The sequence below is a fragment of the Caloenas nicobarica genome, chromosome 1 (assembly GCF_036013445.1).
Source record: "Caloenas nicobarica isolate bCalNic1 chromosome 1, bCalNic1.hap1, whole genome shotgun sequence".
NCBI classification, from domain to species: domain Eukaryota; kingdom Metazoa; phylum Chordata; class Aves; order Columbiformes; family Columbidae; genus Caloenas; species Caloenas nicobarica.
The window spans coordinates 88,453,718-88,470,054 of record NC_088245.1 but is presented as its reverse complement, the minus strand read 5'-3'; the positions used below and the strand labels follow the sequence as shown (position 1 = coordinate 88,470,054).

The 16,337-nt window shown below is 42.0% G+C and overlaps 1 protein-coding gene across 1 annotated transcript in view; it reads right to left on the bottom strand.

Moving 5' to 3' along the window:
- The window catches only part of MAN1A2 (mannosidase alpha class 1A member 2), a 150,321-nt gene extending 134,631 nt beyond the window's left edge, over positions 1–15,690 (bottom strand). Inside the window, exon 1 of the mRNA XM_065634556.1 lies at positions 14,826–15,690. Coding sequence (XP_065490628.1) covers positions 14,826–15,133 — 308 coding nt within the window. The 5' untranslated portion in view covers positions 15,134–15,690. The remainder of the gene's footprint in view (positions 1–14,825) is intronic.
- Positions 15,691–16,337: the final 647 nt, after the last annotated feature.

Here is a 16,337-nt window from a genome sequence, read left to right as displayed (position 1 = left end):
TCCTGGCTAAGGCAGCATCAGTGCCTTGCTGTGGCATGGGAGCAGCATTTGATTTGTCTGAAAGACACCGATCAGCTCCTTGCACCACAGGACTGGCAGGATCACACCAGTCACCACCACTCCCCCGCCTTTATGTGGCAGCAGTTTAAAATGTAGTCCTGCTTCACAGAAACTGGAAGAAACGTGAGGCAACAACAGAATTAAAAAAAAAAAATCATTTTAACTTGGCCTCAGAATATCAATAGCTTTCAGAAGGTATTTTGTGACAAAAACCCAGATAGGACAGGACCTGTAGGCAATGTTGTGTCACTAAGCACGGGGTGGGGGGAGCAGAAATCAGGGGAAAAAACCAAATTTATATAGCACTTCTGCTGTGATTCAAAAGGATTTCATATAAGAGGAGACAGACTGCAGTGCGGATATCCTTTTAGCAGTAATATTGGACTAATTAAAATAAAGTTCTTCTCCCATACAGCACTGCTGGGACTGGTTAGAAGAACAGCAAAGCTTTATACCTCTCTCATCAAATCAGCCAAAACAGTAACTAAAGGTAGAGCAACAAAATACCTGGAAATCAATACATATGGTCTAATCTGCACTCTTCCACACAGCAAAACTGTATCTCATTACTCTCAAAGTTCTTTAATCTTCTCAATAAAGCAGAGGATGAAAGACAACTGTGTGACAAATTATTTAGCCTTCCAGGTACTTTTAATAAGCTTCTACATTGAAATAATCCACCTTGCTAAAAAAACTACATGATTTTGATTCAAGAGACAAATATTTGGGTGATAAGTTTTGTTTCTTTTTAAAAGAGGCCAGAAAAGCAACAACTGGACCGTTAACTCCCCATCCAAAAAAATGTAACAATGCAAGACTCACACTACTCAGTACATTTATGAATATGGAAAGCAGGTTTTTTGCACATCAGAAGAGAATAGAGTCCACATCACAGAACCACAGAGGTTGGAAAGGACCGCTGGAGGTCATCTGGTCAAACCTCCCTCTGCTCAAGCAGGGCCACCTAAAACCAGTTGTCCAGGCAGCTTGTGAGTATCTTGAAAGATATGTCTATCATTACCATAAATATCATTAATATCATTACCATAAGTTTCCTCACATATGAACAAACTGTGGAAAATATGACTGATCAGCTTCACTCTGAAAAACCCACCTTCCCAAGTGCAAAGTCTTTGCAACTGAATAAACAATATTGCTCACAGCTAGCTATGTTAGTAAAATCCAGCACACAGTCTAAGGAATGAATAACCCATGAACAAGGTAAGGATGTTAGCATTACAATGGTAAACACAACACAATGCAAATAAGGTATAAAAGATGAAATTGTGATGTATAAACTACTCTTACACATTAAAATTAAGTCAGCTAAAGAGGACTTGGCATTCTTCAGGAACTGCTAAGCCGATTTTTGTTCATATACATCTGCAATGAAAACTGTCAGGATACAAGAAGTAGAAACAAAACACAGCAAATGCGCAATGTTTCAGTAGCATATACATCTAAAACTCTATTGGAATAGTACATCTAGTACTATCATGGATGTTTTTCATAAACTTCTGGTAAAATTAACAGATTAAACTAAAGCAATGAAATGTTGATTAACAGCTATCAGTGCTATTTTCAGTATCGGTGAAATACGTTCAATATTAAGTGTTTTACAGACTACATTATACAGGCATTAGATGTATGCAACAACAGATGAAGTGGACAAAAACTACTCTTGGCATGACCAAGATAGAAAATACACAGAAGTACAGTAGCCCAGAACATGCATCTAAAACAACAGAAGAGCTGGGGATGTGAAATGCGTCAGCAATTCAATCACTGAATTGTCCTCCGCCAATATAACCACCTCAGATTTTTCAGGTAGCTTTATAAATGGTACACAGTACACATTGTGTTATCTTCCTCTGTTAATTCTGCTTAATACAATCATACCAGCAGGTAAAGTCAAATTTCCTCCTTCTCCTCCCCTCCTCCAAAATACAGTCAACTTCCTGAATTCCCAGGAACAAAATGCAGCTCATGGACAGTTGTAGTCATATGTTTGATTCCTCTAAGATTAATTTAAAATCTGTTTCATTAGCTCAAATGATGATGGCAACTTCCTTACCTCTTTCGTCTCCCTAACGAATATATTATGTGTAATATAACAGTGTATAATTAAGAAAGAGATGCCTCAAACAGGATAATATTGTTGATTTGACTAATGGAAACTCTGGAACTAGAAAACTACTCTCAACTCTTTCCTTCTCTGACTGTAGGCAACAAAATCATGTTTATTTTGAGAAGTTCAGACCAAATAGTTTCAAACATATTCGTCCAGAGAAAACAAGCATGCAGTCCCAAGATCACCAAGACATTCAACTCTTTACAACCCAAAGTCCAGTGTGAGCTTGGGCTCAGCTCCACCAAAAACAAACTGCTACATTATGAGGATACTCTCATGGCTGTAAGCCACAAAGGGTAAGAAAAAGAGTGAAACTGCTGAGACACTAACTCAATTCAAGAGAAAAACAAGGCATAAAATTCGAGAAAAGACCAAGAACAGCCCACTCCAAGAATCACAGGAGGTTGCTACTTCCCTACCATACACCTTCCAGGTCAGCAAGGACCCATCCAGCTGGTAAGCCCATTAATCCTCAGTAAATCGCCTAACTGGCTAGGCCCTCTACACAAACCAGCAAATAATTGCTGTGTATCTCCTGCCTGAAGAACCTCTGTGTACTCTAAAAGATGCTTAGCCCATACCCATGGCAATTTTATAGAAGACGACTGTTTCTGAAGATTAACTCTGTAGCAGCCATTGTCATGCACGGAAGTTTAATATTAGAGTTGGAAGTTCTTTCCAGTCCTGAAGTAAAGATAGTGCAAAATCAAGCACTTTGAATAGGAAATGGAAGTTTAATTTCCTCCCTATAAACAATGTGTCACCTTCAGTCATTGTCACCTTTAGTCATTAATCACATTTGGAATCCAGAAAGAAGGGATGGGAAAAAAAATAAAGAACACAAAACATGGTAGTTGAGCTGGCTGTCAAAGCCTAATGTAGCTTCCCTCCTTGAGGATTTCTTAAGTTTTATGGAGGCTTTTATTTACTTTTGCTTCTCACGGGTTAAACCATTAAGAATGACTGAAGTTTACAAGAAGATGAGGCAGTATTAGCCACCTGTCACCACAATGTGTCTCAGGACCACACCTAGCCTTTGTGGGAGGACAGCTGGGGCAAAGGCTATCTGGGAACTGAAAAACAGCATGCCATAAAGGAACATAAAAACTTCTGGGGTACACTTCCACCCAGCTCCTCCTGTCCTCCCTTCCACTCCCAGCTTTCCCGTCTCCATGTAGCAGAAGAAATGATGCTGCTGCTCTAGTTGTCTTGGACTACACAACCATGGGAAAGCACTTGCCACATTCACAGCTCTGTTTTACTTCAGTTGTTGAGCACTGAACTGAAAACAGTCAAGTCAAATTGCTAAAAATAAGTGACCGACTCTATAAAAAGGAGGGGTAGAGCAGAAACTGAAAATATAAAACTAAAAATTGCCACGAACGCTTTTGAACAGTTTGATGTAAGGCTTTCTAAATCTCAAAAGGCATTCTATTTTCAGCTGTATTGAACCCACCTGAAAGCTGGTGAGGTGAGGTTATGGTTGATGCAGTTTAAGGCAACTTTTTAAGGCAACTTGGGAGAACTCTACAGTCTGCACAGGCTCCACTAGTTTTCCTTATTAATGGAGTCAGAAAAAATAATTTAAGTATCAAATTTAAGGAATATTTTAATTTATTTATGCTTCCACATATTTTCTTATTACTAGAACACTAGACAACATAACAGGGCTTGCTTTTTTCTAGAGATTCCATATGATGAACCCACAAAGGTTCAAAACAAACTTGCTAGGGAACCAAAAAACAGTAAGTAATTGCAATTTACTCAAAAATTATACACACTACTTTGGAATTTGAGCTGGTTCTTGGTTTCTTTACTCGTTATTGTATAAAAGGAAGCTCTATAGATATTTCCTTGTGTTGGTTTTGGTTGTTTGGTTTTGTGGGTTGGTTTGTTTTGGGGTTGTTTTGGTTTGTTTTTCTTTTAAGCCCCAAAGGCACTCTACGTTTTCCCAGGATTATCATCAGCAAATTCTAGAGCATGAGAAATTTCGAATTAAATCGTACACCTTAATGCACTAAACAGCAATCTTGTGCTGGGGATTGATCAGGTAACTTGTGTCAGCATCTGAACCTCCCAGACCAAGTAAAGGTGGAATTTTCTTTGCAGTGCCTTAAGTTCCGCCTGCAACAGTTCCTGCAGGTGACATTACCGCTTGAAACATCACATATTTCATTGAGCATAATGATTCGGGCATCTTGCCAAATTGACATGAATATGTCAAGCCTCATTTTTCTTTATAAGAGCATAGACTGGATGATTTAGTTCCACTGTAGTGTGACAGCCAGATGCTATTCTGAGAAAATTATGTCTAAAGACAGGAGAGGGGGTGTCAAGAAAACCACTATGCATAAACTGCAATAGCATATCCATCTGAATAAAAATCAGTGTGCAAGTGATTTAGAGAAACCAAAATAAACATATCAAAAAACTACAGATCTATAAAAACCTGAGCAATCCAAACACCTGGGGTTCACATGTAGTGTTAGTAACACAATCTCAAAAAAAATCTGTTGTCTCACAAATACACAGGAACAAAGTCATCATTAGGCATTTGCCTTTACAAGTAAATAAATTGTTCCCATCACTTACCCTAGCCAGCAAGCAGTTATCAAATGTTGCAGTGACAACACAGGACCAGGTGAAATCCAGCCAGAAACATTCCAGGTTCTCTTCCATTATTGAGGGGTTTTTTGTTGTTGTTCTTCACACCAAGTATTATGAAGAATGATGGGATGATTCTTTTTCTTTAAAATTTTGGTTTGGGTCAGAATTATTTTTTGTGGGTTTGATGTTTGGGTTTGGTTTTTTTTTTTTTAAAAAAAAAACACTTCCTTTAGTTACCAATACAGCTTTGAATTATTCCCAAACATTCTGTTCAGCAATATCACTACCAGAAAAACCTACAGCAAGTTTATAATGAAAGTTTTTTGTACAAACTTCCAGTAGAATACCAGTCACCTCGTTAGCCATTTGTTTTACAGTTTCACCTGTAATACTGCAATGACAGCAGTGACAATTAATTACCCACTTCACAGAGCAGATTAGAGGTATCACATATACATTGGTATCCTTCTATAAGCATTAGTTGCCCAAGATGAGAAAGTTCCCAGACAAGAGACAAAAGTGTCCCCCTCAGAAAATTTCACTTATTAGGGTGACAGTTATTGCAGGGCAGATAAGTTCCCTTCCATCATCCAGGATGTGAATTAGTAATTCGTTTCACATACAAACAGATAAAACACTCATACTGTACGAACTCTTCACCACACTGATCTGGACCAACTTAACAAGTATATCAGTTTGTAGATCCAACTTGACTGGCTTTAAGTACCTAAATCAATATCTTTAACAGTTCAGATTAAAACCTACTGGTTAAAATGGAATAGTGTGCTAGATACAGTAATAAAATCGAAGTTAAAAACTGTTTAATCCTTAGCAATATTTCTCATTTGTTTTGATTTTCCTACTTATTAGAAAATGGCTTTCAGAAACCCACTGATATTTTAATTGCAATGGATTCCACTGTCTCTAGAAGGTGGAATTAGTTACAAAACCCAGAAACTGGAATTCCTTGTATGAAACATTCCCTTTATAACACCAGAACCCCATGATGCAGAAGAGCCCACTTACCCCCCTGCAGTATTTCCTTCTCCAGACGAAGTGCATTGCAATTCAGAATTCAATGCATGTGTTACTTAATAATTTGGAGAGTGCTTTCCACTTAAATAGAAACAAACGACAGCAGAACAGATGCCTTTAGGAAACTAAGAACGTGTGATTATAGCACTGGGAAAACAGACACATGCTTGCATCATCTGCAATTATAAGTTTAAACAGTCTTCAGTGTTGCCAAGATAAACTTGATTAACGATAGATTTAAAAGGTCACTAGAAACATGTTTCTTAGTCAAACTAGTTCACACTATCATTTTTTCAGGATGAATTTTCTCTTTCCTCAGAAAAAAATGTAGGGAGGGGGGTAAGGAGGTGGTAGGGAGAGAACATTGTATCTTATTCAAAAAAAACAACTGCCCTCTTTTCTATTTCTCTGATAAGCATCTTCCCCAGTACTTTTGCCATCTCAAACAAGCCCAGAGAGTGGCAGGTGTTTTTTAAAGCATAGTGCAAACTTGATTTCATAAAGTAATGAAAACAAGCAGGAAGTTTGCAGTCCAGAAAGTCAGCTTTGGATTATGATTTTTTTAAATACATTACAGAAAAGATGGAAGGATTCTGGGGCAAAAGCAGACCCCCTAACTTGCATAGGGAAAACAGTAAATAGCCCTCAAAATGCAATAAATTTGTAAAGATAGCAACATATACAGAAAAACCTGCTGCGGAGACAGCACATGCTAGAAGCTATTCTTACTAGCCAACAAACCTAAACCACGAGTACAACGCAGTGTATTCCGCACAAGTTTACTTATCCAGCACAATGTTCAGAACAGTATCGTGGCAGATATGATCTTCCCCTTCCCACTGAGGGATTTAAGGAATATGGCACTCCCATGGACGAGATGTTTTTCTTACCCTCCGTGAGCACATTCAGTTTGATCCAATAAAATGTAAAGTGGATCAGTTTGATTTACCACTGACGGTCATCTGCTCTTAAGTGGCCTGACTGTACGCTTCAGCAGTTAAAACATGTCAGCAACTCGCAGAGAAAAATGATAACAAATTACCGAGAAGGAGAAACTGCTTAAGCAGCTTGCTTATGCAAACTTCAAATGCCTTGCTGGCCTACAAACAGTGCTAAACCTCAGCTGAGATGAATGCCCTCTTGCAAAAGTCTTCCAAGTTGCTAGCAGCACACATTAAATGTGAAAATTGACATTTCTGCATGCTGGTGTTAATAGTAATCTCATTTAAGAGCTCTTAAATCTTTATATGGCAAGAAAATACTTTCATCACATGCACTCCCTTAAAGCTGTAATTTTGCTCATGCCATACTGATTTGATTACATAATGCTAAGCCAAATGACAACCTCAAACATGCTCTCTCAAACAGAATCATAGAAGATAGCTACCTGTTTGTTGTAAACCTCAATGGCGCACTATGGCAAGGAGCTGGGGAAGCATTTACAAAATCCTCTGGTGGTTTAAGAGGTGACTAACAAATATGAAAGCACATAAAACACTAATGAAACTAATACTGAATCCCATACGCAAACTAACCCAGTTCATGGCTTTCTATCATAGGAATATTAAAAATCAAAGGCAGCAAGGTGGAATCATAAATATGATTCAACATTTGAGCAAATAAATCCTGCAAAGAGCAGAACTAACATAGCGCCATATTTCATACATCAACGGCCTTTAGCTTTCTGTCCCTGTGTTTCCTATCACTTTGGAAACACACCCCATTGCTATTGGCATCCCATAAAACCTGGTTCTTTCCTACCACAGCATTAATTTCCAACCACCTTTCTCCAGCAAAGAGTGAAGAACTGAGGGCATGTGCTGGGTTCAGGGTTACACTTGTGCAGACTGACCAGCAGCAGACCAAGTATCACAGGTGACTCTAGGGCTCAGAGTTGTGATTCTTCCTTCAGCACTCTCCCTAATTAAGGTCTTCCTCTTTCACCCAGCAATGAGATATGCACAAGATACAGAAACATGCTTATTTTGATGGGTCACCCTTTGCTGGTGATAGAAGTTACAGGAGACAAAGGAAGAACAGGGTCATCAAGCACTACAGATTAACCTATGGCACAGCCACGCAAACTCTGTTTTCTTAGGAGACAAGGCCAAAGATAGCTTTAAAGAGCAGACTAGCTCAGAAAAGAAGGTTAATAAATAACCTATAGCATATCTTCTCAAACTATTTTTTTTTAAATTTCAGAGACACCAGTGTACATGATTGGGTACTCAAAAAAAACCAGACTGGATGCTACCAGGCAAAATTATCTCACTTATTTTTTGAGATCTTAAAATACTAAATAATATAAGTAATACGGAACCTTCAGATCTTTATTTGAGTGAATGGATGAAGCTATATAATTTGCTCTGTAGGGGACACTAGATCAGACAACAACATGAAGACAAAAGGAAACAAAAACCTACAAATTTTATGAGCAAACAAGAATTTAGCAGATCTCAAAGCTTTTCACAATATTCTCCCTCACCATGAATGAGTGTATTTTCTCTCAATACACTAAGATACTACAGTAAAATCTATCTGTTGAATTCCTAAATTCAAAGACAAATAGCAGAAGGCATATTGATCAACTAAGAGTAAATAACTACGTTGTAAATGCAGGTACTTTGGAAAAGTTACATACAGAATATTTAGAGCTATCAGACTTCATTTCAGGGTTTGGGGCAGCTGGGTAAAGGTACTTATTCTTCCTCTTTCTTGACCTTACTATCTTTATTTATCCTGTTGAATACTCCTCTCCCCACAAACAGCTAACTTGCAACAGAACGCTGAATTTCAGTCATAAAGTGACAGTCTAGTCACTGAATTAAGACAGATGATAGCCCTTACTTGAGCCTGAAACTGGAAATGAAGGCAAAAGAATAAATCCCACGAGCTACATCCAAACATGCACCCTCAAGTTCCCATTTTGTTAGCCCAAATAACTACTGTGAGAAACAGATATCTACCCATCAGACCAAACTTTTCTCAACATTGAGAGCAGCAATAGCAGAAGTGCAGAATGGTGGAATAAAGGCACCGACCACATTTTGGACTTAATGGGCTTCTTGGACATAAGACAAGAAAGGCTTTACAATTTTTTTTCCTCTTTGCCCATATTCAGTCTCAGTTGAATTGTCATGAAAACCTGAATACACGCAAGATATGATGTGAAACTTGTAATTTGTTTCACACACATTTGTTGTACGGAAGCAAAACCCCAGAACTCAGAACTAGCTGAGTAGGATCAACATGTTTATATCTACGATAGTAAATAGAGAGGATCAAAAGATGGGAGAACTCTCATAGTGCACTATGCCCACAACTACCCATGCTGCTTACTATTGCCTACACTGCTACCATCATCAAGCAGCCCACATTTATTCTAAAGTTCCTTTGAGATTTCAATCTACAAAACTCCAAACGAACCCAAGTGCTACTGCCTCCCACCTACTAGCTGGCCTAAATCCAGCCAGCAGACTTGCTGCAGTTTTCCCACGCCTGATTGTTTTCCAGCATGTAGATAAAGTGTAGATCATGCAGAAAACCAACAAGTTAAAACTTTTTTTTTTTTTTTAACTGGAAAGGATAAGAACTGCAGAACACCAGCTCTCAACTCCTCTCTTCCAGAATACAGGAAATACTTCGACAAACTGGAGTACAGCAAGACAACTTGAAAAAAGCAGAACCCTACATATGATGTAGGCTGTTCAGCAGATGGGGGGGGAGGAGGGAGGACATCTAGACAGATGGTCTAGAATTTGCATTTTGTAATTCAAAGATGAAAGCATTTCTCAGCCTACAACATAATGCACTAATTTCACCAGAACCTTAGAAATAATACAAGGGGGCACCCCTCCCACAGTCCGCTACAAGTACAAGAAAAATTCAAATAGAGTTTTAGGCAATAATGTGAAGAGGACAACTCCAGAAGAAAGCAAGGGAAATCAAATTTCTATAAATCTCCAAGTGCCAACATCATTTCTCAAGCCTCTTCTCAAAACAGAGACCAGAAGAGAAAATAACACATGGCTACTAAGCACTGCAACTGAGGACAGTCTCCAGACAAAGATGGGCAGTGCTTGTGCAATAGCTTCAACAGCTGAAGACTGACACCTGACATTTCTTTGCCCCAGATATGAGATGTTTCTGAGCCCTGACTTGGAATGCACTACTCTTGCCCTCCTCAGCTCCCATCGGTATCACCATGAGGACCTGCATCTACTGCAAGTTGCACCCTAAAACTCCCTTGCTTCTAAATGAAGCATCCCAGGTTAAACTCAGAGCCCACACTCCATAGAGACCGTGGAGTCTGCTCTGAAGATAGGCTCGATTTCAAGCAACAAAAAAATGGACAGAGTAGGAATTGGGGCCCAGGTGCTACAGTGGCTCCTGATTTTTGATGAGAAAAAACAGGTTCTCTGAATCACAATAGCAAATACTCTCAATTACACTAATGAGCTGTGCCTCACGTAAAGGTGCAGAAGGAAGAGCAAAGAGTTTAATGCACTTTTATACCTGATGGCATGGCAGAGGACAACAGGAAACACTGATCCCACTGAGTAATAAAGGTTAAATCGTCTCCTGTGCCCACTTCTACGTTGGCTAATAGTCATATAGGCCAGAGAAGATCCAAGAGAAGAATATTAAGTCTTTCGTGTTTCTTTAAAAATGTACAGGCTGTAAATGAAGAAATTAAGACTGAAAGCTCTTCAAAATAATTTGCTACTTTCACCTCCTAAGAGCAGAGACAGCAGCTGCTGCTGCTGTGCAGACAACCATACATTGAGCAACAGAAGAAAGAGCACTTTCAGACTAGTGTCATACAGCTGCTGACTCACAACTGGTCATATCAGACTGCTGAGCTTTTATCTTCGCATAACACAGAAGTCAATATTCCTTAGCTTCACAGGAACAAAGTCAAAGGCATCATTTACACCGATTTATACCTACTTACACATAGAGGCCAAGGCAGTTGAGATGGTTGGTTGTATTAGCAACCATGCTATCAATCTCATGACATGAGAGTCAGTGGGGCTTTTTTAAGCACAGGGAAGAATTACGACTTGAAGTAATACACAGGAATTTAGCAGCTGAAGATACAACTCTGCAAATTCTGAAGGACTCATTGTTGGCACAATAGTAATCCAAGTGCTGTTACAAAGTGGCGTTGCAGCTTTGAGCTCATAAAATTACATTATCTGTTACCTCTAAGGTTAATGAACTTCTACCACAGACATGACCTTAACTTTTGTCAAGTAATATGAAGAGCAGCTACTTGACACATCATTAAAGAAACAAGTCTGCTCGATTTCCATATTACAGGTAATCTTTTTTTTAAAAAAAAAAAAATCCGATAAATCAAGGAGATTACAGGGTGTCTGCATTCTCACTCATTTACATTAGATAACAAGAAACCAGAAGAATGTTCTGTTTTGGTTCCAAAGCTATCTTTCAGATGTGGTACTGAAGAATAAAGTACCTAAAATAGCTGGAAAGTAACTGGGTAGTTAGAAACACCTTAAGTATTTTTGTGTGGCAGGGGAGATGCAGAAGTTTGGGAGAAGTGACAGTTATCTAAAAACTGTGTAACGAATTTTGAGTGACACACAAGTTTGTTTGGCAAGACGTGTCTTCAAAACTGTGCTGCTCTCATTCCAGAATCTCTGCAACATCCTATTTGAAATAGAGAGAAATTCATATTTGGGAAGTGAAATCCACTTTTAAAAAGCATATGCATAACTTCACAAGTCCAGAACTAGTCTTTTCCACTCTCCCTCCTCTCAGAGGCAAAATTTTGTGCTACACCTTTCCAGCATCCCCCACACATTACCTTGCAAGTCCACATGAATAGCTTACCCATTAAATGAACAGCTAAAAATGAGTATTAACTTGCATTACAACCCATCCATTTTGCAAAATATAAATTGCAGGTTTATTCCAGATTTTAACTATCTTCTTAGAAGAAAGTTGTTTTTCTTTGGACGACAGGCAAGAACACTGTAATTCTTGAACAAATACTTCTGCCCATCAGGAAGGGAGCGGGGTTCCCCCCCTTTTTCTGCCTAGAAGGGCAGAAGGAAGAGGGGCAGGAACAGTTAAAAAAAAAAAGTTAATGGAAGATGTGAAGTTTAAAAGTTGCCAAGGGGTAATCACTGTAACAATAAGAATAAAAACTCTCAAGAACATCATGGCTTTCCAGGGGAAGAGCTGAAAAAGGCAACATGAGGGAATCAGAGAAGGTCCAGTGAGTGAGAACCATAGTTTGTGCATCCAAAATTAAAGCATGGGTGCATGACGGACCTCTACCTACATCATTGCTATATTTTGCTAGAAGACAGAAACATTAATATCCTCCAATAGGCTACAAAGCCCAAAATTTAAGAGGTAGGGGAAAATGAGCATTAAAATATTATAGCCTATATACCAAGGGAGCAGCATAACCATGATATGTAGTTTTTATTGTTCAATAGAGGTAAATAGCAGCATTCACAGAAGAAACACTTTCCTTGAGTCACTAAATCAACACACCTGTCATTTCACGATCAAGTGTATACATCATATGAGCGACCTTTCATCTGCTTCTGAAATCTTGCAATTCCTGAAAAGATAGCTTGTCCATCCATCATCACACTTCACATCTTAGGCTGCATACTCCCTTGTATTACCAGCAGATTATTTCCTCTTCATTTTTTGCACCATAATTCCTCAGTGCCATCCAGAAAACAACACCTATAGAGTAGGTGACACTTGACTTTGCTCTTTGATAGTAAGCTGAACGAAGTTTTTCATCCCAAACTGAGATAACAAGTAATCTAGAAATCATTACTGAACACACTTTCTCAAAACACAATCTGTCAACATCCCTGCAATCCAGGAGCAGGAACTCAGCACTGAAAACAGCAGCAGCTGTTTTTCCTTTACGAAAAACAGTCACCACATAAGCACCAAGATAGCAAATAGCTTGTTGGTAAGACTACATGGTAATAAACCAAAAAAGTTGCTCCAAAAGTAAAGCATTTAACCTTGCTTCACAAAGCATATGTGGCATTCACACAAATGCCCTGCAAACAGGTTAAGTGGGCAGGCTTTTTTAGCAGTTAAGACATACTTGAAGTAATCCAATGGTTTGCGGGGCTAAAACAACAGGAATAATATCGACCCTTGACCAAATAATTCAAAAGGCAGCCATAAAAAACTGTACATGACAGGGATAACTTTGGATGGAGGGCAGAGGGAGGTACACACATTCATAGCTTATGGAAGAACCATAGGAGAGTGAACTAATGACAAGATAACCACTTCTTTTAAGAGCAGAGCCCAAACAAGCAAAATGCATTTAGCTCTGACAGTTATAAGTTACTGCTCATCTACACGTGACAGAAATAGTACATGCTTTGTATCATTACTAAAGCAGTAGCCCAAGTAATTACACTTGAAGAGGAAACCTGAAAAGGACCCACATAAGTAGGTTAATCAAGAGCATCACTCCAGAACTATCAGTGTCAACAAACTCATTTTCTCTACAGCGCATCTACCCAGCAACACAACGTAAAACAGTCACAGCTTGAGTTTTGAAAACTTCTGAACTTTTCTTTTTGTTTCATCCGTCTTCTATTTTAAAACCTGTTTTGACTGCATGTACCACAGTGACTGTGGAAGATAGGAAATAAGATCACCAAAAAAACCCCCCACCGGACTGAAACACAAGAACTTCAAAGGCATATCAGAGCATCTAAACCTATGTTTTGTGCAACATTTAATCGCATTAGCAACTAACACTGTAGATAAAAAGTCCTTGTTAAATACGAAGCATCGGTGCTTTCAGTTAGGGAGAAAGAGCTCATGATAAATGCCCCAAGATGTCCAACAGCAAAGATGCCTTAAGGAAAAATAGTATTCAGGTAGTCTTATAACTCATAATAGATGAATAAAAAGAGGCAATTATATCCTCTCCTTTTAATTTAGCACAAAGAACCTTTAAATAACTCTTACGTCATGTCAACAGGATATATTTCAAATTGTTCTCAAAGGAACACTATCACCATAAGTTACCTTTCTTGAAATTTCACTGTATTACTAATTTAAGTATTGAAGAGCATATATTTTATCACCCGTCATCATGACATTTTACACATCTCTGACAGCGAAGAGAGATCAGTCAGCTTCACTATGATCCAGGCATTAGGGTAGGATTTAAGCAACTAATGTATGTTTAAAGCAAGTGCACTGTAAAACCCTCATTTAAGTTATTGAATCCCAGTTTTGAAGGCTTAACTTCTTGAACATTCAGAGGCTTGCACCACACAAAGCTTTAGGTGGCCCCAAAAAGCTATCAATAGTATGACATTTACCCCTGTTGCTCTAAACTACTACTTTTATCTCCCAATTTCTTTACATTGGCAAACACAATTAAGGAAACTTAGCCACCAGCTCCTCCAGTTGTCTAGAATAACATCATCACAAGTGATTTTTAAGGGCCGGAAAAGGCAATTGTGCCACCTACACTAGTCCTTTGACCTGCACATCGTAGGCTGACAGCCTCTGGGTCACAGCATAAAGTCTTCATCAGATCAAAGTTCTTGCCACACTATTCAGCAACAAGCAGCTGTTTCGAGTAAGCAGCTACAAGCTATATGAAATATGTCACAGTTTTTCAGTCACACTGTCTCCACAAATGCCATAACTTAACCCCCTTTTTTTCCATTACTGAATTGGCTAGGGAAAGTAAATCAGTCACTGGAGGGGAGCTCATATCCATCCTCCCAGCCCTCGCTAGCCAGAAGCCACACTCCTCACAGTGGAAAGGAAAACATGGAGAAACCGCTACGTATGGCGAGCCCTCCCAAAGTTGATGCACGTTGGGAAGACATGAGGATGTCGGAGAGAGGAGCGACGGCAGTACAGGGAAGACCTATTTTAGTGGATCTCCCTTCCACTCCGTCCTGCTCCCACAGGGACCCGCTCGCCAGCACGGCGGCAGGAAGGCACCTACCTGTGCCGGTGCTCGTCGTGCCCTTGCCCGTGGATGATGAAGCCGCCGAGGTTCTTGCCTCCTTTGCTGGTGTCCACGTGAGGAATGAGCACATCCTCCAAGCCCAGGTCAAAGCGCTTGTGCTTCGAGGAGTCGGGGAGGAAGAAGAACGCCCCGAAGCACAGGGTGATGAAGGCACTAAGAATCAGGAGCAGGATAAATTTTTCGGAGAGTCTCAAGGTAGCCCTGTGGTGCGGGAAGGCGGAGGCCCCCAGGTTCAGGGGGGGGAGCCTCCGCCCGGAGAGCGGCAGCAGGGCGGGAGTGGTCATCCTTCCGATAGCGACCACCCCGCGGGGCTCGGCTCAGCCCCTCAGCCCCTGCGGAGGGCTGCCCTGGCGGCGCGGGCCCGGGCCCGGCTCGGCTCGGCCGCCTCCCGGCCCGGCGCGGGGGCTGGAGGCGGCTTCACCATCCTCCCCACGGGCGCCGGGCCGCGCCCCCCCTCGCCCGCCGAACCACCGCGCGGGGGAAGGGTCGGGAGGGGGGGCCGGGCCGCCCCAACGGCCCCCGCCCCCCCGAGGCTCGGGCCGGGGCGCGGCCGCCCCGCTACCTGCGCGCCCCCCTCCCTCGCCCCGGGGCCAGCAGGGCCCGAGCGGGCGGTTCCGGTCAGCGGCGCTCCCTGAGCTCCGCGGCCGCTCGGCTGCGGGACGCCGCCGGCAGCGGCGAGCGGCAGCGGGCTGCTGGGGGCCCGACCTGGCGTGCGGCGTCGCTCTGCCCGCGTCCCCTTGGCCGGGCCGGGCGGAGGCTCATCCCCGCCGCGCCGCCCCGCTGCGAACGGCGCCGGGAACGGCCACCGCAATTCCACTCCAGACCCTCTCCCCGCCCCCACGGCGCCTGCGCGGCGGCGGAAGGCGCAAGCGCACTGGGGAAAGCGAGGTCTCGAGGAAGCCGCCGCCAAGAGAGCCCCGCCTCTTCGGCGGGAGGGGCGGGGCGAGGGGCGGGGCGCGTTCGCGCCGTTCCTCGCGGGTGGGGGTGGTCCGGCCGCGGTGTGCGGGCGGGCGGGCGGGCGGGCTGGGCTGGGCTGGGCAGCGCCGGGCGGGCAGCGCCGGGCAGCGCCCGGCAGTTCGGGGTCGCTGCCGCCCGGCGGCTCGATGTTACCACCTATGGGAAGCGGCGGCTCGGCTGGCTCGGCGGCGCCGGTGAGGGTGGCAGGTCGGGCTTAGCACTGGGCCGCGTAGTCGTCCTGGAGACCTCGGAAGACAAGATAAGACAAGGGGCAATGGGTATAAACTGGAACACAGGAGGTTCCATTTAAATTTGAGAAGAAACTTCTTTTCAGTGAGGCTGCCCAGGGAGGTTGTGGAGTCTCCTTCTCCAGAGACATTCAAAACCCACCTGGACACCTTCCTGTGTAACCTCATCTGGGTGTTCCTGCTCCGGCGGGGGTGTTGGACTAGATGATCTTTCGAGGTCCCTTCCAATCCCTCACATTCTGTGATTCTAAGTAAGACAGAGCCCCATAGAGGAATACTGTTT